This window comes from Halyomorpha halys, unplaced genomic scaffold (genome assembly GCF_000696795.3).
Source record: "Halyomorpha halys isolate HHAL.00 unplaced genomic scaffold, Hhal_1.1 Scaffold899.1, whole genome shotgun sequence".
Lineage (NCBI taxonomy): Eukaryota > Metazoa > Arthropoda > Insecta > Hemiptera > Pentatomidae > Halyomorpha > Halyomorpha halys.
In genome coordinates, this window is record NW_027105398.1 from 636159 (window position 1) to 661205 (window position 25047).

The 25047-nt window shown below is 31.2% G+C and overlaps 2 protein-coding genes across 13 annotated transcripts in view; one reads left to right on the forward strand and one right to left on the reverse strand.

The window, feature by feature from the left end:
* Positions 1-8246, reverse strand: part of LOC106686950 (zinc finger protein 420) — a 26273-nt gene extending 18027 nt beyond the window's left edge. For 2 of the 7 annotated variants that reach the window (XM_014430572.3, XM_014430567.3), the window contains exons 1-2: positions 8093-8246; positions 2163-2237 (exon numbers count right to left, since the gene is read on the reverse strand). In XM_014430572.3, coding sequence (XP_014286058.1) covers positions 2163-2237; positions 8093-8147 — 130 coding nt within the window. In that variant the 5' untranslated portion in view covers positions 8148-8246. The other 5 variants (XM_014430566.3, XM_014430568.3, XM_067050815.1 and 2 more) reach the window with 5 other exon arrangements.
* A 452-nt stretch (positions 8247-8698) lies between these two features.
* On the forward strand, positions 8699-19919 carry LOC106686943 (uncharacterized). Of its 6 annotated transcripts, none has more exons than XM_067050828.1 (5): positions 8699-8938; positions 15962-16159; positions 16329-16526; positions 17532-17912; positions 19042-19919. In XM_067050828.1, the coding sequence occupies exons 2-5, from the start codon at positions 15962-15964 to the stop codon at positions 19273-19275; spliced, it is 1011 nt and encodes a 336-aa protein (XP_066906929.1). In that variant the 5' UTR covers positions 8699-8938; the 3' UTR covers positions 19276-19919. The 6 variants fall into 6 exon arrangements, with proteins under 6 accessions (XP_066906929.1, XP_066906932.1, XP_066906940.1 ...); XM_067050819.1 differs by lacking the exon at positions 8699-8938 and adding an exon at positions 12846-12967; XM_067050824.1 differs by lacking the exon at positions 8699-8938 and adding an exon at positions 13343-13543.
* Positions 19920-25047: the final 5128 nt, after the last annotated feature.

Consider the following 25047-nt stretch of genomic DNA (forward strand, 5'->3'; position numbering starts at 1 on the left):
TTCTGTACTATTAGATAGTAATTGTTTACTGCTTAATAATAATAAATGAGCAAAGAACAAATCAGGACCACCTACCTGTTCAAGAGGATAGCTAAACAGGTTTGACAATAAATGGGAAGTGTGGAGGAGTGTAGGGGAGGTGGCCGTTAATGATTTTATTTCTAATTCAAATACATCGCTTATACAAGAAACACGCATAAGAAAATGATGAAAAATAATACAACACTAATATTGGTCCCTTTTTTAATTAAAGACAATTATTTACGGCATAAGAATTCAAGACGAAGAAATAAGGAACTCTATGAGCTGCTCCAGGATATAGATATTATGACCCCTGTTTGGCAGGGATGCATAATATTGGATGGGCAGGACATGTTGCACAGATGAGTCCCGACGAAATGCCTAAAAGAGTCATGGAAGAAGAAATCCACTGTCTAAGAAGAGTCGGACGGCCCAAGCTCCGGTGGATGGATGACGTTGTACAAGACGCATGAGACCTTGGAGTCCGAAATTGGAAGGCAGCAGCCCAAAACAGAGCCGAATGGTGGAGGCTCATAGAGGAGGCCAAGACCCATCACAGGATTGTAGCCCCTACTGATAGATAGATATTTACGGCATAATCAGGAAGACTTATATTTGCCTGGTTCAAAACCTCTTTAACTTTTCCCAATGTATTTTTATTGTCTGTATGGGAGACATTATAAAGAACAAAATTATTTTTTCTGAGCTGCCGTTTCAATAAGTTAACTTCTTCTTGAAGCTTATCAATATTTCCTTCCAGGGTTGTACAAGTTTTTTTAACGGAATTTAGTTCCTGAATAAGCTCTGTATTTATTTTATTATTCTTTTCAATATTTTCGTTCATTTCCTTGATAGCATTCAATAAATCTTCGTTAATAATTCCCATCATATTTGTTAAATGATTCATATTTTTAAACAGAGAGACAAATTATATCCTTCTATAACCCCTAGAGCACTGAATAGACGTATTATGTTTGTCAAAAGCCAAGATGGCTGTGGAGAGGAGACAGAGAGGTGAATGCCCACAAGGTCTAATGATAATAGATATCTTAATTCTCACTTCAATTTGATGTTTTAGTTAAACCTTTCTTAAATATTAGTTATTATAATAACTAAATGGTAAAATAATTGTGGAATATTTTGACGTATTAACACTAAAACTAAAGAGAAATTGCAAAGAGCATTAATGAGTTGTTACTCCGACGGCACTAGACTCGTCCAAAATTATACGATGGTTCCATCTTCCAGAAAATGAGGCATTCCAGTGTATCTGCCATTTTTGAAGAATATAGTTTCTCTCTTGTTCTGATAGTCCTCCAGTGAGCACCCAACTCTTCTTGTCTTAGTTGGAACATCCGGTTGTGCTTATCCACCTGAGGTCAAAGTGTGAGGATAATAGAAAAAAGTAAGTAAACACCGGGGAAACACAAGGTCAAATAATAATACCTGGATAACCTGTGAGTGTGGATGTGCGTATGTATGTATATAAATATCTTAGAAACAAATATTTATGTGAAACTGATATAACTCATTTAAAACAGGTATAAGCCTAGGATGTTACAGCAACATTTTTGCTAGAATTGGTTTCCTAGCAGTGCCACTTTAGAGAATCAACTTTACATTTTCTTACCATTTTCTAAAAAAATAAAAAAAAAAAAAACAGTACCAACAACTTATATGATTAAGTGGTCTTTAATGACAATGTTAAATCAACTGTCTTATCCTGTATGACAGGACTGGAATACCCTTTCGTTCATTCGAAATAATTGAACGAATAAATTAACTATGAAAGAAAATTATAACTAACTCCAGGAAAAAATAAATAAATAGATAAAAAAGTTGCTGAATAATTAAAGTTTGTAAGAAAGAAGGGAAACATGATTTATATATTTTTTTTAAATTAAAATAATGATTCTGCTTTGATTTAGTTTGGTCTTTCAATATCACAATTCTGGACCCCAATGTCTTTCCTTATTATCTATTGATTAAATACCATCTGTAGAAGACCAAAACTTAATTTTTTCAATAATTACAATACCCTTTGCAAATAAACAAGCACTTTAAAAATAAAGTATAATAATGGTAAAACCGGATGCTTAACTATTTCCACAACCTCTATATCATTACAAGAATTTACTTACGATGAGCAGAAAACTCGGGTTCTTCTTTTATTTCATTCTTAATATGTGTTCTGGCCATTGCTGGAAAAATAGGGTCTGAAAGAAGAAATAAATCCTCTAAAACTTATAGAAATTATTTAAATAATAAAAAAAATAAAATAAAATAGGTAAACTTTTTTTTAAACTGTTTTAGAAATAGTAGTAAGGGTTAGTCCTGATCTAAGCTTTTCCTAAACTTATTATCAGTTTTGGACACAAACTGATCCGTGAAGAGGTTACCTCATGAATAAACCTAATATAAAACTAATAGAATCTGATTCAAATGTTATTCTTAGCAATTTTGATTTTCATTCATTGTACAAGGCAATTTAGTTAAATAAACTTGAAAGTTTCTTTTATAAAAACTCAATATAAAGAAATTCCAATGGATAAAAAAATAGCTATTTCAGTACTACTTGACAAGTGCTCTGTATGGATAGTGGATGGACCAAGGTTACACCATCACACTATACATGAAATTCTCCTGACTTCTTAAAACATGGAAGTTTAATATGTAAAGTTCAACTACTTTTTCTCAAGTATGACTTCTTTAATTGATCAATTTGTGGTCAGGATATTGAAAAACAAAGAAATTTCAATTTATAAAAAATTAAAGCAATAATTGTACTTTAATCATTCCAATTATGCTATGATCATTGTCTCAAAACTTCTGTTTCATCAAAAACAATATTATATTGCAATGGAAAGAGCTTGGTGCCTAACAATTTTGGTAAATGAAATTCCTGACCTCCTGGCCCAGCCAAATATAAGATTGACAATCAGCAGATTTGGTGATGATTATATTAATTAACAAAAAAGAAGTCGTTTGTAACCGAAGTTAAGGCATCACCCCAGCAACCTTGAATTTGATCCAGCGCTACTGGTTAGACTGGTTTTTGAAGGGGTTGACTTTTATTTCGTAGTTGCTCCACAGAATGAAAACTTGACCACTCACTCTGGAAAGTACAGTTGGTAACCTGTAGGATAATCACCCCCAAAAATTAATTAAAACAGTTATTAATTAACAAATGACATGAAGAATAACACAGCTCAGCAATGTCTCTTCTCTAGTATCTTTATATTTTTTCAAATTAGTAAGTCCCTCATCTATGTTCTTTTCAGTCTCCTTGTATATTGTATTCAAAGGTATAACAGTTATAGCTATTTGTTCTATTAGCATACTTTGGTGTCTAATTAGTTTTTCATGAAAATGTTTGTAGGAAGTTTGCGTTTGTTCAATGACAGTCCAAATTTGTAAGTCTGTACCTAAAGTCTTGTTATTAACATAGAATGGTGCTCTGGAGATAAGACTTGGCTTGTAAATATAAAAAATAATCATGCGAGTGCTTATTTATTAATGCGAGTCCTTTCAGCAATACCATATAAAATTCTGAACTGAAACTTAATCTTCCCTTACGAAAATAATAGGCTCAATTTAAGTTTGTTTACGTTACCTTTTTAATTTATGCATATTTCTGCTTTAAAAATATGTGTTTTAAGTTAAGCTTGGCTAGTATATTGTCTTTTTCAACATTAAAACCATTGTGGATTTGAGGAATACATATTACTATTACTCACAATCGTGGAAATAAAATAAACCTTGGCTAACCCTTATCCTTCACTACACGCCACTCAGCCTAAAAGACAAGGAACAAACTACTCATAAGAAGACAAGTTTGAATAGGATGAAATTGAAATTCGGAGCTATTTGGAGGTGGTGTACTTCTAAAGGGAACTTCATAAATATGATGCTGGAACGGCTGAAGCTAATACATTATTTTACAGTTTCTTAATATCCCTAGCTCACTCAGTGACAGGTTGAGCGAGCCAGTAAGGTGAGACAGAGCATAGAACGAGTACTTGTTTGAGCGAGAGAGGGTCCAATGGAGTAAGTTTGTGGAAAGAGGCTTTATTCAGCTTTCTTGTAATTAGAGGTGAAAAGGGGAACAATCATCTCTTATATTAAACTGCTTCTTAAGACTTTGTACACTAAATGTCAAAAACTAATTAAAAAATGGAATTATTAGACAAAAAATTAAAAAATAGACACAACTGAATTTTTCAATGATTCTCTATTTTTTCCAAGTACAAAAAACACATGCAGTACACAACAAGTGGTTTCATGGTAACTTATGAAATACTTATAGAAAAAATTATAGTATGATTTCATATAACACAAGAGTAGGACTCTTAAATGAATATATATAATCTTGTGTTAGAGATAGACTTCAAGACTATAAAACAATTGTTTTATTAATTAATGACAAGTTCAAATTAAATAATACATTATATCTAACTATACATACCTATAAAACAAAATTAGTTCTTATAGTCTTTAGTTCACTGAAACTATTAACTATTAGAATTCATAATTATGAGAGATAGTTGACCGTGGATGATGAATGAGGAGAAGATGGTTGGGGGTGCGGTCAATGAAAAACACAAATAAGTACGATTAACTTATTTTAATGTGCCAACGTTTCGGCTAGAGTTTCTAGCCTTCTTCAGGGCTGTTAGCTGGAAGATCGAACGTCTAAACGTTTAGACGTTCGATCTTCCAGCTAACAGCCCTGAAGAAGGCTAGAAACTCTAGCCGAAACGTTGGCACTTCTTAACTATTAACTTTAGTTCATTCAAGATATAGAGGTGAAAATTTAGTTATGCTATGAGTTGTGCTGTTATATTCATCTGTACATTCTATTGCTATTTGTGACCACGGTCGGTTCTGTTGTTCATTTATTTTGCAGCGAATTCTATTGACTAATGTCTGATTTAGACGTTCGTTTAATCCATTAGAGAATATCAATTTAATCTTATGAACTTTTAAAAACTTTTTAAACTCATATGAATTAATACCGGCATACTGATCAGATAGAAGAATTTTAATTCTATGTTCTTTTACAATAGGTTCTAATATTTTAATAAAATCTGTAGCTTTTTGATTTGAAGATGGGGAAACAAAAGCTTATCTGGTGAAATGATCTACCAGTAAATGTAAAAATCGTTTTGGGGAACGGTTTCCTGCAAAGCCACCAATTGTGTCAATCAACATTATCTCAAATGGTTCTTTTGCTGGTCCTAATTGGGACAAAAGTCCAATTTCTCTTGTTCTCTGCATTTTATTTTTCTTACAAATATCACACTGATTGCAGAACTCTCGTATAAGTGCGTCCATTCTTCTGAAATATTATAGAGGTCGGATCTTAGCTGCTATATGTCCCACGCCAATGTGACCATAATAAGTGTGAATTTGTTTTATTATTTGCATCACAAAATCTTTCGAAATAAAGATTCTATGTCTATTTTTAAGTTTTATGTAAATGAGATTTCCTCTTTTAAACGTATTTTTGGATGAATCGAGCTCTGCTTCATTCTGAAATTGGTCTTGAATTATGTCTTCCATGGACACCAAGTTCACAACTTGAAGAACATCATCTTTGTTTTCGAAATTTTCCAATACAGGATTTCTCGAGAGACCATCTGCTTCCATATTATCCTTACCCGGTGAATATCTGATTTTAAAATCATACTGGGAAAGATAATAGACTAGATCGCCGAGCTCTTCATCTGTCCTAGATTTCATTTTAAGATTTTCTGAGGGCTTATGGTCGGATATAACTTCAAATTTGTGACCTAGTAACCAATGTTGCCAATAGCGTAGTGACTCTTTGATCGCTTACAATTATAAATGACATATAACAGTCTCAGAGGTTATTTTATTTAAAACCATGTGTTAACCGCACTTAATTGTTATTTAGAGGTGGGGGTAGGTTAGGGCCTGAAGGTAAGGATCTTTACATATATATGTTTAAATAATAACATCGCTTATTGATGCTAGTTGATAGAAACCATACATTGTCTAATTGGAGTCATGAAGTTTTCTTTAAGAGCATCATGTCTGAGCAAGGTGAAGCAAGAGTTCCGAACTGTTTGGTTCTTAACGTTCTGGGTTCAAATCTCACCTTGGTCAGTGTATATTAATTTCATGGAGACCCTGAAAAATATATCTAACATTTCTATTCTGAGGCTATAGGACAAACAAAAAAGTTGTCATTGCCTTCCTTCATTATGTTTTTCCTCTAATCCCCAGTTAAATAGAGAAACACATCATTCCAAACCCAACCTTAGTTAATCCAATAATGAGAGAATGAAAAACAATATAAAAGTTTAAATTATGGAGAAGATGGTCAGGATTGAGAATGGAGAAACTGTCAATTCGAGCAGTTTCGAATTGACCTTAACTGAAACAACCCAATGATGAAGCACTACCAAGTGGGGTGAAATGTCGGAAAATAAATACTTATTAACAATTTTTGTTTCTCTTTTGACCGCAATCCTGACCATCTCCATAATTTGAAATTATACAGCCAACTATTTATATATACAATATAAAAGTTTGTTTCATGCAAGTATTATTATTATTATTTCAAATGATGAGAATCCTAACTAAATCTGTATTGTCAATCATATGAGAATTTTTAATTAAATATATTAGTAATGACTGTCATTTAACTGGACGGAGCCTCAATACAGAGTTTTATTTAAAAACCTGTATCTCGCCTGGAGTTTGTTGACAGTTAAAAGTAGTTGTTGGAAAAGGCCTATTGTTAATACCAACATAATAAAATGGGCCTAAGGATATAAAGGAGACCATTAACATAGGATATTAAAGTTTATGAAAGTAAACCAGTATTACCTAAGTTAAGAAACAAATATTCCATCTTGGTTTTATGGCTATATATACAGTAAAAAATTATTAAATGTAAAGTGATAAAGCATTGCGGAAAAGTTCAATACTCAAAAATAATAGGTAAAGAATACTTACAGTTCAAAGAGGAAAGGGCATACATCACAATAAATAGTAATAAGAAAATTTAAAATACTGCCGCACTGCCGCTGACAAATGTTATGTTTAAAATAATGAAACATAGAAGTCCGGACAACTGTCAATAAAGTGCCTCTAATGTTAAGGGCAACACTAAAAGGTCCTTTTATCCACACATATTAATAATAATGATGAAAAAATACTTTAGACATTATAAAACATTCCCCAAGATGGTTCAAACCACTATGGCAATATGGTTACACTTGCACAGTGTCCCTTGCTACAAACTATAATCTGATGGAGTTATGCCAATGATTTAGCAATAATGTACATTAAAAAAATGCAATAAATTGATGTTTTATTAGTTTTTGACAGATATACCCATGACTTAGATAGACATGCGACCTAACAATGATAAATTACAATGTGTGCCTACTATAATTCTTCACATCGAAAGTGGTACCTTAAACTAAATAAACTTACCTAAAGGCTCCATAACGAAGTTTGCTATAAAACCATCAAAAAAACAAACACAACACACCTAAGACGAACACTTATCACGCCAAATCGGTAATCTCTTAGAGGTAGCACTGTGTATACAGCACGATCTAGTGACACCACACCAAAGCTGTTTTAACGAAAAATGAAATAGTTTTGTTAGTTAGCTGATTCCAATAATCAATTTTGTTTCAATATGGTCAAACCTTCGGGTTTCTAATTAATCAATTGTCAATTGTTAATTAATGAGTTAAGATTATAAATGTATTCCGTTAATTTCATCATGAACAGAATCAAATTTAGGATAAGTATAACTTTAAACAACGATCACTATCGAACAGAACCTAGACATTTCCATTTTCAAGATAACAATAACATGGTATGGGCTACTAGTATGTTAATTATATTGACAATCTTGGAAAGTAAATTGCACATAACTGCCTACCCACGTTTCCCTCCAACTCCGCATGCTTACATGTATTCTTCATTAAAAAACATTTAGAACAATTGCACTGATCATACACACACGAGGGGCATAGTATTTCAGTGAAAAATAAAGCAAAAGTGAAGCGTGCTCAAAGGAATTTACCAATATCAAATGAAGGAATATACACGATTCTTTTCTGCAACATGTGCTGCAGCATGGTGGATAGTAGTAGTGCCTGAAAGATTGAGTAACCCGAAACTATCCAGTAAAGTTAAGACAAATTTGACAATTATTATTAAAGAACATCAAGAAGAAGCAAGTCTGCAATCGTAATAATAACAACCAAATCAATGCTATGAGAAAAATTTAGTGATTGTTTTTTTCCTTAAAAAAAAACAAAAAAAAACATGCGATCGCGATCAAGTAGTTCTGGATAAACTGTCTTATAAAATGAGACAGCAGCCTGTGATTGGCTCTTATATAACTTAAATCTAAGGGATATACACACTATTTACATACAGATATAAATTGTATGTAAATAGTGTGTATATCCCTTAGATTTAAGTTATATATAATTGTACATGTTAAATAAAATAAAAAAACTTAGGAGGTAAGAAAAAAAAAAAAAAAGATTGGCTCTTACTCCTCTGCCACGCCCCCGATGTTCACAAAGCCCGCCTTTTCAGCTTCACTTTTCTTAGCATCTTAACCTCTACATTGCACTCATTCCTCCAAGCTAGTAAAGAAAATGACCTTTGAGAATTTCGTTGCGGAAATCAGAGTTGTGGGAAATCTAATCAATTACATTTTATTTAAACTTCAGGGAACAATATTTGAATGTTCCACCTGCAAAGGAACTATTGATTCTCTGAGTAAAATGTATACAAATGAACTCCACACTAAATATTAGCTAGAGGGAGGTGAAACTATTACTTATGTTGCTTCAAGCAATTAAGTAAAGACTGTGATATGAAGGAAGTTCCAGCTTATAATAACTGCAATGGTTAGGTAAGGGACTATTTCACATGGTGTCACACTTCTCTGATTAACTCTGAGTGATGCCTGTAATCAACTCAAAGTTCAGTAGTGAGGTGTAGATAGTTGAGCGTAGATTAATTATTGGAGAAGTTTGTCGGGGGGTGCGGTCAGCAAAGAACAACATAAATAAACAAAACTGATTATATGTTATAAATTTCTTCTTACCTACATGATATTATATTTCATCTCTCACTGTTTTCAATCTACTACCATACCATTCCACGATTACCAATCAATTAAATTTTTGTACTATTCAATTATCAGTTGTCAATTTTTTATCATTTATGATTTAATTCAATATTTTGTATAATTCTATATTTGTTTGTATACAATTCCTTTTCAATTGTATGTTTCTCTAAATGTTATTGTTATCTCTTTTGTTCTATAGCCCTGATGAAGACCTGAAACTCAGGTCGAAACATCGGCATAAAATAAATAAATATGGTTTTGTTTATTTATGTTGTTCTTTGCTGACCGCACCCCCCGACAAACTTCTCCAATCAAAGTTCAGTAGGTTTAATAAAGCTGTGGTTCCCATAACTCTGCAAACTCTAGGTAGCCTCTTCAAAATTACCAATCTATAGCTACTGTTGTGATTCTCATTAATGGTATACCTGCTCAAATGTTGATTGACTCTGGTTGTTCGAACCCTTTCATCTTAGTTCGATCCATCAGGAAACAGTTCAATCAAACAAAATTAAGTCCTATCCTACTTGGAAACATATAGCCTCATCAAATGAATGAGCTTCTTCAACCAAAGGTTATTTGTTTGTTTCTTTGCCATTAAAAAAAAAACCATCAGCTATGATTAGGGAATGATTTCGATTACTAAAGGATTGTATTCTTATTGATCCACAGTCAAAAAGGTGGATGAACCAGAATGCAATCCTTCGGTAATCAAAATAATTTCTTAATTACAGCTGCTATTATAAGTAGGAATTATTTACTGATAATATGCTGTATAGCCATTCCTTTGTTGCATTCATTAGAGCCATGTTTCTAATGCATGCAATAAAGGAATGGCTACATAAAAGAGTGTGAACATTCCTATGTTTAAGCCTGATTCTTCCTATTTTTAAGTCTGATTCTGGTAAAAAAATTTACATCATCTGATCAACAAGCAATCATTCCAAGACACCTTCTGAGATTACATACATCCCTTCCAGGCAGAAATCCATTCACCACAATTGTTTAAACATTTATTTTTTAATAGTTTTATATTTACATATTATCATCATTATTATCACATTATTTAATATAATCAATGTTTTTTAATTTTGTTTCATATTTATTTATTTTTTTTTTTTGCAAAAATGTTTATTACTAATTTTTTTAAAATTTACTTATTTTTATTTCGACCAGCTGCCATTTGCAATGCAGTTTCCAACAAATATTAGGTACATGTCCTGATATCTGTTGTTATTCAATTTAGCTGTTTCAAATCGTATTCTCAAAATTATTTCTAACTGAAATCCAACTATTAAAACCTGTAAATTTGGTATAGTATTGCCAGATAAGTAAATCTTATCTTAATAATGAATAAGTTATTTATTTAGAAAAGTGAAAACAAAAATTATTGGTTTTTAAATAATATTTTGGCTTTATTATTATGGATTTTTTACAATGTGGCATTTATTTATATTGATTTGATTGTTTATTTATTAGAGTATACTAATGCTGATAATAGATCTGACAATGATAATGTTGTTAGTACTTAATCAGCATATTTAAAGATATTTTATATTGATAGATATATGAAATTGATAAGAGAATTAATGCTTAAATATATATTTAAAATGGAACCTGAAGGAGATTATGTTAGCACTATAATAATTTATATTAGAGTGCTTTAGATGTATGATGACTCATAAGAATATTGAAGTTGAATACAAATTTTATATCTGATTTTCAAATGTTAAAAAGAACTTACATTCAGGATTAAGATTTAAATATTATTCTTAACCAAAGAATTCATTACAAAAACATTTAGATCATAACAATTTAGATTGGATGGATTTGGTTTGTTTAAGTTAAAATCAATATAAAAGATCTATTAATAAAATGCTCATTCAATGAAATAAATTATGATTATAATTGACAGTTCATTAACTTTCAATAAGCATTGAATACATATTATGCTTAAAATTAAGACCGAAGAAAATTCAAGTAACATAATGACATAGTTTTGATATTAAAAAATCAACGCAAAAAATCCTTTGTAATTATAATTTTCTAATTGTAAAAATCTTAACTAACTGTTTAACATAAATTTTCCTTTGGTTGAAAACTAAATGTCAGATGATAGATGTACAATAAGAGATCCAAACAATAGCGATAACTTACTGATTAAAAAGTTATAAGACTTTCAAATCATGAATAAAAATAAAGAGGTAATTAAAGCTGTAGATGATTGTTTAAATGGGGTGGTATCACATATAAGCAAAGGATATAAAAAAAAAAAGAAATTCATTAATTTATGTTTAGGAACTGTTATTTACTGATGGTTATACAAAGAGCTAATGCAAGCAATCCATGCTTAACTTTTTTTCTTAACTTAACAGGTTTTCCCAAAATCGAAAGATGGATCAGTTATCCACTTACAGTAGATAAAGAAAACGGCCCAGGAAGATCTAATAATTAGATTCATAGTTAATATGCTAAAAAATATTTTTTTATTAATACCTTCTGCTCAGTTAAAAGAAGTATGTATGGAATACAATTTTTCTAACAAATGAATAAACAAGGCTCATTCATTATAAAAGAGCAGGGTAGCTCAATAAGTAAGACAATGCTGCAATCTCCCAATATTTGAGTCTGGGTCAAGAAGATAAGTTATTTTTTCTGTTATATAAGCCATAGACAGACCTCAGGATCGGTAGAACCTGAGGCACACCCAAATTATTAAAAAATAGATACTCTTTAATTAGGGAAAAACTTTCTTGTTAAGAGTGATTTAAAATCAAAATACCTCCTTCCACTACTGTTGGTCTAAACCTCTTTACAAGGTACTGAACCTAAAACGCTTCCCAGATTATGTTTTTTTTTTTTTTTTTTTTAATAAAGTTATATGAATTAATTTTTCTATTAAATGCTGGAATATTTATTGGTAGAGTATTACTCTGTAGGCAGTATGTACATTGTTAATGACAATAGGCAGTATTTTAGAAAATAATATTCTAAATATTTGTTTGTTTTTTTTTATTGCTAAAATGTAAATTTTACATGAATAGTCATGTAGCGTTTAAAAGCAAATCAGATTGAAATGTTATTATACTGAAGGCATTGTGTTCTACAAGATTAAGAAGGCCATTATGACTTAGCACCACATAAAAGAGTTTCTACGCCCCACTCTGTTGTCCTTAGAAAAACAGTTTTTTGCGAGCAAGCAGTTCTTTCTATTTCTTTAGTTGGATTCAAGGTAAGAAGGTTGTTTCAGTTAATTTTATTTGTTTTATATATAGATATATCCTTCAGGAATTTGTTTAAATACCAGTTTGATTAGGGACAAAAAAGCTTACTTGGTAGGAGTGATTTAAGATCAAAATACTTTCTTCCACTACTGTAGATCTAAAAATAGTATATGTTTACAAAGTACTGAACTTAAAACCCTTCCTGGATTGTTGGGTTTTTCTTTTTTATTCAGTGATATGAATTAATTTTTCTATTAAATGCAAGAATATTTATTGGTTGAGTATTATTCTGTAGTCATTAAACACATTATTAATGAAAATAGGCAGTATTTAAAAAATACCATATTCTAAATATTTGTTTTTAATTTTTTGTTGCTAAAACGCAACTTTTATAAGAATAATTTTGGAAAGTTTCAAAGCAAATCAAACCTAAATGTTATTATACTGAAGGCATTGTGTTCTACAAGATTAAGAAGGCCATTATGACTTAGCACCACATAAAAGAGTTTCTACGCCCCACTCTGTTGTCCTTAGAAAAACAGTTTTTTGCGAGCAAGCAGTTCTTTCTATTTCTTTAGTTGGATTCAAGGTAAGAAGGTTGTTTCAGTTAATTTTATTTGTTTTATATATAGATATATCCTTCAGGAATTTGTTTAAATACCAGTTTGATTAGGGACAAAAAAGCTTACTTGGTAGGAGTGATTTAAGATCAAAATACTTTCTTCCACTACTGTAGATCTAAAAATAGTATGTTTACAAAGTACTGAACTTAAAACCCTTCCTGGATTGTTGGGTTTTTCTTTTTTATTCAGTGATATGAATTAATTTTTCTATTAAATGCAAGAATATTTATAGGTTGAGTATTATTCTGTAGTCATTAAACAAATTATTAATGAAAATAGGCAGTATTTAAAAAATACCATATTCTAAATATTTGTTTTTAATTTTTTGTTGATAAAACGCAACTTTTATAAGAATAATTTTGGAAAGTTTCAAAGCAAATCAGACCTAAATCTTATTATATAGAAGGCATTGTGTTCTACAAGATAAAGAAGGCCATTATTACTTAGCATCACATAAAAGAATTTCTACGCCCCACCCTTTTGTCCTTGGAGAAACAGTTTTTTGCCAGCAAGTTCTTTTCATTTCTTCAGTCTGATTCAAGGTATAATCCTCAGTTATTTTATTTGTTTATTGTTTTATATATAAATATATCCTCTGGAAATATGTTTGAATAACACTCGTTTGTAAATATATCCAACAATTAACTTTAAATCAGTATCCACCAACTTCAACCGTCCATACTTCTTAACTTCAACTTATATAGATTATTTTGAATATTATTAGGACCTGTTTTGATTAGAATGTATTTCCTATTGAAGTTTAAAGATTGATAACTACAAAAAGATAACACTCAACCAGCAGCTTTACCATGCTTTTTAGTGTTGATGATTAATTATATTTTTGTCAGGTATAATATATATATGTGCATGCATCCTTTATAAATTCATTGTAGTAGTATTAAAGTTTTATTATCAAACCAATTTATGAAAAGAATTTTTTTTTTTTTCTGACCTAGAAAAATTAAAACAACAAATTAAATATATACAAAAGAAATAAATGTATATACACAGGTAAAAATACATCTTGGTTTGCCAGTGTGGCATTATAAGATAAGCTGCCGGGTCCGCTGAAGGCGGTGTCATCGATTATGGCATGAGTCTGCCGTGAGCGTACTAGGAATAGGGAGGGGCTATTCCAGTATGAAAAGAATGAAAACAGATACATATAAATATAAACCGATCAACTAATCAACCCGAGAATCTAATGAGATCAGGTAGGGTTCACATGAGATCAATGAAAGATATGTTCCAGATTTAATTGATAGGGTAATTGGATGAAGGTACCATGTAATATTTTTTGATTATTTGAATCTTTAGTGTGGATGTAGGGCATATGTTTAGGAACATATGCTAGGTAGGCCTAGCTAGTGTGAGGTACTCTAACCTCAAAATATGAATTATAACTGAGATACCTAGATGTAGATGGGGCTATGTACACTTCAAAACATAATAAGCTCAAATAAAAAATATTGAACCTTGTTTTCTTAAAATTTACTATTTATAACATAACCCCTTCATGCACTTACCCCTTCATTTATATTAGAATATGTTTAGAATATTAAAATTTTAATATCAAAAGTGTGGACACAATAAAACATATATTAAAAAAAAACTTTAATATTTTTTGTAAAGTGGTAAATGTTTTTAGTTTAATGATGTTTACACAGTACTTTTGCTTACTAAAAGTGATATACATAATTGTAAGAAAATCTTCAATAACATTATTGATTTTAATATAGAGTTATTAAAGCAAATTCTAGTTTTATGAGAATATTATGTGAAACTGTCATAAGTATTAGGTAGTTTTTTGTTTATTTAGTTTAATGTCTTTATGGACTCTAATTAGGGCAGGAAAGAAGAGTTAACCTATAATAGTTGGAAGCTTGACATTTTTTTCTGAAGTCATTCCTAATATTGTCAATGTATAATGGTATACAGCAATCCTACTAGTTTTAACCATTGGTTTTATTCAGTAAGCTGGTACTACCTGAAGGGAGATCGTTAAAATTCAACAAGTTGTAAAAAATTTAAGCTAGATCATGATATGTTGTTTCATTACTTATTAACAATAATATATAATTGTAAATTCTAAATTGTATTTATTATCAATAAATATAACTCATAGAGATCTCCAAGACCAGGCCAAACAAATTCTCTATTAGAATGTCTCCCGACACCAACATTTACTGACAGTATAAAATATTCCTGTCATGACAAGGCTGGAAAAAGATCTTTCTTCGATTCCCTTTTGGGCTTAACCAGGATTTTCAATGTGAATTATGACTGAATGAGTAACTTGATAATTCAGTATTTTTGGAGTTATTTTAACATCCTTCTCACTTCTCTTCCTACAAGTTATGAGATGGGCCAAATGTAAACTCTGTTACACATTTTTTAAATAAAACCATAAAAAACAGAATATTTATAAATTTCACATCAAATTGATAATACCAAATCTTAAGTTCTATATTATTTAAATTTTTCATTAAACAATTTTTTTCTTCAGAATTTTCATATTTTACAACCAAAATGTACATTTTCTCTAAAATTATTGAACTAGTTTCAATTGAAATTGATGGAGTCTTTCCTATGTAAACAAAAAAAAAAAAAATGTTTGGTAACAACATTCTTTTTTTAATGAATGTTTCTGAAGATTTAAAATATTTAAATTCATTAATTTTTTTTTAAGGCATGAAATTATTGGGAAACAAACTAAATTGAAATTAATGATAATTAGGGTTCAGATATAGTTTAAAAAGTATGCATATACAAAATCTTTGTTATTTGCTTATTTCTTGTTGGTCCACTCATAGGTCTTGTATTATAAGAGTGTTTTATTATATTTCTAAAAATTACATGATTAATTCAAAGTAACAGAGACATTATTATTTATAATTTTTCATTTCTTAAATTATGGTAACTTTACCGTTATCACCTATAGCCGTTTCCATATTTTATAGATGTCAGACATACCACATATTTTTATTCATGAACTTCACAGTGCTGGAAACCCAATTACTGAAAATCCTTTTGGATTTTTAACTAATGTTGGACCGCCTCCTTTTTTCTCTACACAAAGATTTAATGATGAGATGTTTCGAGCTCAAGCCAGCACCTCTTCACTTATCAATGAAGGTCTGAAATTACCTCCAAGAAAGGTAAAAATGGTTCAATCATAGATAGAATCTAATAGAACCCATTAGTACAATAAAATAGTATTCAATCGTATTTCTTAATGTAACATGATTGTTAATTATTATTTCAAACTAACAGAGACATTATTTATTTCTTATATTATGGTAACGATACCATTTCCATATTTTATAGATGTCACTTCCACCACCCATGATAACCCATGATCCTCGCAGTGCTACACATCCAATTACCGAAAATCCTGTTGGATTTTTAGCCAATGTTGGTCAAAACCCTTTTGTTTCTACTCAAAGATTTGATGATGGCATTTTTCGAGCTCAAGCTAGCACCTCTTCACTTTCCAATGAAAGTCTTAAATTACCACCAAGAAAGGTAAAACTGGTTCAGTCATAGATATTATAGTAAAAGAGTGTTCAATCATATTTCAAAAACTTAAATGTCTTTTAATAATATTTATTTCAAATTATAGATATAATATATAAAGATATAAATATTTGATTTAATGATTTTGCAAACTTATGAATATTCATTTGTTAAAACTAATGTAAATGTTTTAAAAACAAGATATTGAGAATACATAAATGGTGCTAGTTATAATTTTACTTGCTGATCCAACAATGCTTTTATTTGGAACACTGTCTTTGGTAATTTTTTAAAGCATCCAAAAACATCAGAAGTTCTCACAATGACTAAGGAGGTCATTCCAGCTAGAAGAACTCCCCTGCTAAAGCTAATCGGGTATGAATGGAAATAGGGCAATCAAAAATCATATATTTTACATCCTCCAAAACACTACAGCCACAGTTTGGGCTATCCCCTTTTCAGAAGAAGTTTAACTTAGAATTTATGCCCTTTCCTTTAAGAAGCTGCACTGTCCAGTGATCAGTTTCTATCCATTCACTTTTGACCCTTGTCATAAGCAAGAAGACAGTAATATTTCTTTAAACTTATATTTTAGGACCTAGTTCGTTCCTGTTATATTATTAAAGCAGCTGTAGCGGAAGTTTCACTTTGTACTTCCTTTAGGTGATTGGTAAAATTACACCTTTTGCCCAAAATAACATCCAGAAACCTCACTTCCTGTGACAGTTTTATCATTTTATCCTCCATCACCACCCTGGGAAGAAAGCCTCTCATTTCCCTTTCCTCTCAATTTTTGTATTTTTTTTTATGTTATTTTTTTATTTTGCTTCATTCTACCTTCAGTTTCCAAATTCTCAGATCATACAATCTGAATGTACACAGCATAAAGTAATATTAACTATTAAATAAAGCAGAAGTATAATTCTTGGGTGTTTATTTAAATTTGTATAATGAAAATGCTATCTTAATTCAAATAATAATTATATAATTCAAACATTTTATCATTTATTGTAGTTGCCAAGATTTTCTTCTTGTTCAATGGGTCAAGAAATTAGAGGCTATCATCCAAGCAACATTTGTCAGGGCAATCTTTGTCAAGATCGTTCATCATCTTATCCAATCGCCAATCGTAATGTTGAGGAACAAGTTGTAACACCAGACAAGGCTTTTGAATCTTTTCTAGAAGTTCATGAGTATAAAAAGGGAGAATTAAAAGCAAAACTTGTTGATGGCTTCATTATTATAGAAGGTGAACATGGAGAGAGGATGGATGATATTAGCTTAGTCTCACAAAAGTTTACCAGAAGGTATAAAGTGCCAGAGGATATTGATAAGGGCAAAATTTCATGTTTCCTTTCTTCTGACGGGGTTCTGTGCATCTTTGGCCAAAAGATTGTAAGTATTTTCATATTTATAAAAGTTTGAATTATAAATTGAGAGTAAAACTGAAATTTATAAAATTACTAAGCTTTTAATGAAATTTAGAAAATTCTTTTCAAAATCTACAATAGTCTAAGGTAAAATTATATAATAAACCTGTAATTCTTTCATCAAATTCAGTTATTTTTGTTTGAACAATAGATTTACATATTCTTAAATAAAGTTCTAGTGCATAAACTTGGTCGGTTGCTGCATTAAGTTTTCTTTTTCTATCAATAATTAAGTATTTGAATTGTCATCTACAATAATTTATCTAACATTGTTACATTAATACATAAAATGAAGAATGTAAAACATTCTCTGTTCTAAAGCAATATTAAGAGCTGAAGATAAAACTGAATAAATTTATTTATCGACTATCTATAAGAACCAATCCATGATTTAAAAAATCAGTTAGTTGATCTAATATGTACGAAAATACATAAAAAAAAAAAGCTACTTAAACCTGGCTGATTAAAACATCTCTCACAGCTATCTATCTATTATCGGTCATTTTGGCATGTAGGGTGGTTATTTTACAGATTATTGACCTATTCTAGCAAGAATGGGCAGGCTGGTTGTATTTACCTTACTTTACTTTAGATATGTTACCTTACCTTACTTTAGGTAATGTCTAAAGGTTTATCTGCGAACTTACTAACAAGAGTATAAGTAACATTAAAATTTTTCCAAAGATTCCCAGGTATTCCATTGATCATTTAGCATTAAAATTTATATTCATATTGCGAATTGAAATTTTGTAATATGTGTTAGAAAGTAGTGATATTTTGCTGTTATGGTTTGAGAAAATTTTAAAAAATCATTTTAGACCTAATTATTTTAAAACATATTTAATGAAAAAAATTCTATTACTTATTTATTTATTTTTTTTTAAATGAGTTTGCCTAATAAGGTTCATTAAATGGAACTATTCATGTAAATGGATAGCTGCTTCAGTCTATGCTAGTAAAGAAATATTCAGTCAATGTTTTGGAAGTAATTGATTTCACAAACCTAAAATTATCATAATCTGTAGTTATTAGTAATATATAGATTATATAATTTTTTGTTATTAATATGTATTTAAAATTTAATATGATTGCAGCTGAAGAAAAAAAGTAAAGAAATTCCCATTATCCGTGTTAACAAACCAGCAAAAAATACAACAAAATCGATGAGTATCAAAGTAATTGAGAAAAGATTACTTGAGAAAGTGAAGGATCGTGTTACAAAGAAACAAACTTCTGAAGTATCAACAAACACCCAAACAGTCCATGAATCTGTTTCACCACTGTTTGGAGCAGGGTTTGAGAGTGAAGCTGAGCAGGTTTCTGAGTAAAATAAGGATTGAGTTATGAGCTATTAACCAAGATTAAATAACCCATTGATTATAAATGATTATTAATAATAATTATAAAATGATAATTACTTTAGTACAATTAGGTTGCTTATTTTGAAATTGCTAAATTTATTCAATAAAAACATATTATTTTAAAAATTAAAAAAGAAACATTACCAAAAATACTAATTTGTTTTATAATGTTAAAAATTGCTATTGTGGAAATTAAAGTAAAGTAAAATTTCTTTAAAAAAATTTCTGTTGAAAATGCTGTTTTTCATATATCTCAAGAAAACTATTTCCACAATTATGATGATTATCATTTTCATTTTGCAGACTATTTTATATTTTATCTTTTGTACATCTTGCCAACTTATTGAAGCATTGTACCAACTTCCCTTTGTAGCTAATTCTATGGCCCTAACATTACTACTGATATCATAAGTTATATTGCTGTAATAGTTTAGTATCTCTCAATGCTTTGACGTATTGTTTTTTAATCTACATTTCAGTCTGGTTGAAGCTCACCTAATACATTGTCAATTGAATCAAAGATATTGTAGTGTGTTTAATTATTTCATATACCTATGCTAATGTTATTATTTTCATCATGAAATTATGAAAAAATAAATGTTTAAATATAATTTTTTGACTTCATATCCTCACTATCACTTATTTTATATTTCACATGAAAACATTAAGCAATATAATTTTATTGAGAATTTAATAGTAAAAACTGGCAACTGAAGCTCCAAGGAGTTTGAAATGATGCAGGACATATGGCAGGAATGCAGCCTAAGTCCCTTATTTTTCATAATGGTTCTGAATCAGATGCTAAAAATAACTAAACCCAGATTACAGTGCTTTCAACTTGGGTCCAGGAACTTACAGCTTATGTTTTCCATATATACATTAATTTATATATGTATATGTATTTGTCACTTTAGTTGTAGACTGTGCCATATTTGTTGTGTATGATAAGGACCTAAAATGCTATATAAATATCATGCAAGAAGAGCTGTTCAGCATCAACATGGATATTAATCCAGAGAAAAAAAAATGCATGAGAATTGGAAGGCGGACCCACCGAGTGATGAAAATATAGTGGTTGAAAGAACAGATTTTGGAGCAGGTGAGGGGTTTATAATATCTAGGTGCCTAGACCTATGAAAGTGAATAAGAAGACCAATCAGAATTTTTGATGCCCCCCAAAGCAACGCATGCTGGAAAACTCCGAAGACCCAGCGACTGCGATGCTGCCTTAATTTATCAGTAGTGGCATACAAGATAGGACCTGGCTTTACTATACCACCACGGTACATTTGGAGTCATGCTGGCCAGCCTCTGATCGAGGGAGATGTTTTTATGGATCCAGGCGAAATCCACGGTCTTCACTTATTCGCCCACTGTCACATTTAGTTGCTCGATCTGGACGAGGGAAGCGGCGAGAAGACCCATAGAAGTAACCATGACAGCAATATTTTGAAAAGTGTTAGCTCACAAACATCTCACAGATAAGCAATAACAATAGATTCAGATGGGACCACCAAGGCTCTGTTCATATTTACATTTTTACTAACCCATTAATTCATTTGCTCCCTCAGGGATTTCATTTGGGTCTCGGAAAATATTTATGTGTTCAATGATAAGCAGCCAAATGTGTCTTAATTTTAGCCCGAGACATCCACACTAATTTAGTACAACATCTTAGCATACACTAAGAGTAACTATAGTAAAGCACGAGCAGGCTCTGATCTAAAAAGTTATTTTATTTACGAATGATAGGATTTAGAGTCAGCGTGAGACAAGGCTTCAAAGCGTGAGGATCACAGTGTGTCATTTTAACCTCGAAGGAACAATCCTGCTATTGTTGGCCGCATTTCGGCAATACCTTTTTGTTCTCAGGCCTTTGTTGTGAGAACATAATTGAACTTCCTTTATTCAGGTACTCTTTTCTTATTAAATAATAGAGTAGTGGTAGTGATAAAACTTGCGATGGCCAAAGCTCTAAATACATCTATAAATCTATCTGACTTGGAGTACCGTATAGATACCCAACAGCAGAAAAACGCCGTCCGAAGAAGACGGCAAAAACGTAAGATTCCCGACCTTTGAAACTTTCGTAACAATATAAAGTGCTAACGGAAGAGGAAACATGCCGAGCAGGAGCACCTCAGAAGTGCTCTTTCTACTTCATTATCTTATATGATCATGGACAAACAATATAAACTACCGGAGAGAGAAAAAAGTTTATATAAATTACCAATAAAATTGCATTTCTTGAAGCAGACTAGCGTGGGGATCCAAATTATCTTAGAATGGAATGAGAACAAACAATCATGGGGAAGAAGACTTACTTATCGCCCATTGTTCTCATATTACCCACTCACATATTGCCACCAGGTCTTGTTGGTGGGGCGATTTCTCCGAAGAGCTGGTTGGCACAGGCCTTCAGCCCATCAAAGAATTTTATGTGCCTTCGGCCTATGAATTCCGGCACAGAGGAAAGCTGGAGTTCTTGGTATATGACGGTGTTTCTGGTCCTCTGTTGTGCTGTTTCACGGACAATTCGCCGGAGGACGGAGTTCTGGTAGCTCTGCAGCTTTTCAAGCGTGGTTTGGTAGAGGTGACGATGGGTGGGTGGATAATTGCTTTGTAGACTTGGAGCTTCAGCCTTAGAGAGAGTTGCGGAGACTTGAGCAGATAATAGAGCCTGTAGGTCTTCAGGCGGGCCAGCTTGAGTCTCTCCCGAACGTGACTGGAGAAGGTGAGGTGCCTATGCAATGTGACGCCCAGGTAGAGAATGGAGGTGGAGATCCGCTGGTCAACGCTCCTTTCCTCTTTGGAACGACATCACGATGGCGTTCGTTTTGAAAATCCTAACATGCAGAACTTTCATGTCGGACATAATTCACGAAATTAATTCTAAATTTCAATTATCATGGCCTATAGAAGAGGTGGAGGCACTACTAGTCGTAATAAGCCAACTGTCGCCGTCCTCAAGATTTCGAGACAGGAAGGCTGCCCACACTGCTTTCAAATATATACCGTAGCTAAGACGAACCCTCAGGGTTGTGTGGGCCCCATAGCGGTCCAGCATGGAACGACGTGGAAGAAGATGCCGCCATCTAACTTCTACATACGTAAAGTTAAATCTACAATTTATTTGTTTAGAGGAATCGTCTGGTAAAATGTTTTATAATAAAGATAATTCAATATTTTTACTTTAGTTATAATGTATTTTGTCCATTTTTTGACGAATTTTGCATGGGAATAATAATTTTTTTGGGGGAAAAAGTTGAAGTATAAAATGCTTTGGATCATATTGCTTCTTGTGAGTTATTATAAAACTTTGAAGTTTTTTGTTCACTGCCAAATGAATTTCATTCAAGATTTTTCCAGATAAGGAAGTTTCTGAATGGCAAAATGAGAAATGGACTAAATGTATTTTGATCTTGAGCTCCTCATTTATTCATTATAAAGTACAAATAAATAAAATCCAGGATTTAGTTGCACATATTTACAATTTAGTACAATATCAACTATCCCATTCATTAAAATCCTCTATTTATATCAGATTTAACAAGGATGACTACGTAGGTAACAGATATCGAGATGATCTGAAACAGTACATTACAAAAAAATTATCACCTCTATTAGCTTGACCTGCTTATAAGATGAACAATAACAAAGAATAATTGAAACTTTGTTATTTTTAACATTTTTTCTCTTTTTTTTTAAATAGATCTATAACTTACCAAAGTAAAAAGAGAATAACTGATCTTTAAGAACCCTCGAGCTTCAAATTCTATTGTAGGCCTAGACAAAAGGTACTGCTTAACAATATCCTGCAAGAAAGAATAAAAGTATCAAACAACATTTCAGAGGAACTATCAAATAAAAAATTTTAGTCGAGGTATATAGCTTACTTAGATCATCATCATGTTTTTAATTAAATGTAAGTTCATCAAAGTAAAATGGTATTGGTTGAATTATTGACGCAGCTTGTTGACGCAGATTCTTTTAATATTCAAGTTTAAATTTATTGGAATTTACTGTGCCAGATTACTTCTCTGGCTTTGTTGTAATTTTTCAAAATGGGGTGTAAATTGTCTGTGTAAGAAGGAAGTGTTTATTTAATATTTGGAGGAATTAGTCGAATCAGAACGGATGCAATTATAGGCTACATCATGGGAGAAAAACTGACTTTTATTATTTATTTTTTTCCGACCTCCTTTATTGAAAATAAATAAATATAACAATGTACTGACTTTTATAAGCACAGAAAAATATTTAGTAGAGAGGAAATTTATAATTTTTTTGGGAAGAAAAATCTCGATATTGTTGGTAAATTTTTTAGTGATTATTTCTAAGGAACGCTATTCCACACACATACTGGACAAATGTGAAATCAAGTCCATGCTGAGGCGATTCAGCTAAAAGAAGAAAAGTTCATAATGATCTAACAAACATTGTTTGACAACGAGCGAGTATGTTTTCGCCAAAAGCATGAAGCTAAGATTGTGCGAGTTAAGAAACCAGCATTATAAATTTAAACAATTGCCCATTGCCCAACTGTAGGTTCGGTCACTTTAGACATATGGTTCCTTGTGTTCACATTTCATTACAAAAGAAACTCAATAAAAACAACTACGTCCCCATACGGCCCTTGAAACCATTCTAACAGAATCCTATATCAAAAGGCAATGGTAAATGGTACTCGAGCAGGTACATGCTGTCATCTAACAATGGACTTGCATCAGTCAAGCTATTTTATGGTTAACATATGTGTGTAAGTGCACAAGAGTCCTAGGCCCTGGTATCCTTCTTAGAACTTTTAGCCACGCCTTCCAAATACTTTACTTTTAAATCTCATAGGCTCTCTACCTCCCCCACCTAGTCTCCTAAAATTATCCGATTGGTCAAAACCCCTTCTCCTATTTTCATTATTTTTCTATCCCCTCTTCTCCAGAGTACATATATATTTTCTAGACTAGATAGCTAAGTAAGATATAAGTAAGAAGATAGAGACTGAGTAACATGTAGTTCTTGTAAATATATTAGAATAAAGTCATTTTAGTCTTCACTGATTTTTTATGCTATTTAACTTGCGAGTAACGAGATACGTTAGAAATCGAAAAAAGTTCTCAGATATTTCTTTAGTACAAGCATCAAGAATAAAAAAAATATTTTCACATTTACTAGTGGTTCACCAAAAAAACCAAACAAAAAAAAAAACAGTTATAAAGGCACTTGTCCTATGTAATTTAAGATAAGACATGCTTTTTGCATGATTTGACATATACTTACTTTTTCTAAGATAACCAAAAGTAAGTATATACCTGCTAAAAAATGCTTGATTCGAATGTCTTAAACAATTAATAGAAACATTGATATTATTTTTATTATGAATTGAAGTAATTTAAAAATGCTTCTAATAATACTGCTCGAATCATAAAATGGTTTCAGAACTTACAAGCTAATGTCTTCCACCATATAATAATTTCTCTCGCTAAATCGGGAAAAGCGAGCGCAGTACGGAGAAATAAATCTTGTTATTTATTTGTCCTTAATTGAGGACTTGAGACAAAAAAGAAAATTAATAAAACATGAGCAACTTACATTGTTCATATTAATTTTGCTGTTTAATGTGGAAAGAGCGAAGATGAATCTGTCTACCTGAAGAAAAAGATTAATTAATGAAAAAAAATTACTTATACACTATTACGGGAAGATTAAAAAAAGAAAACCTTAATTACCACTACATCTCAG

Excerpts from the sequence above, each read along its gene's own strand:
- LOC106686943 (XM_067050828.1), top strand. The coding sequence starts at position 15,962 with ATGTCAGACATACCACATATTTTTATTCATGAACTTCACAGTGCTGGA. Across the intron at positions 16,527-17,531 it reads TTAAATTACCACCAAGAAAG|TTGCCAAGATTTTCTTCTTG; the intron begins GTAAAACTGGTT and ends CATTTATTGTAG. Across the intron at positions 17,913-19,041 it reads GCATCTTTGGCCAAAAGATT|CTGAAGAAAAAAAGTAAAGA; the intron begins GTAAGTATTTTC and ends ATATGATTGCAG.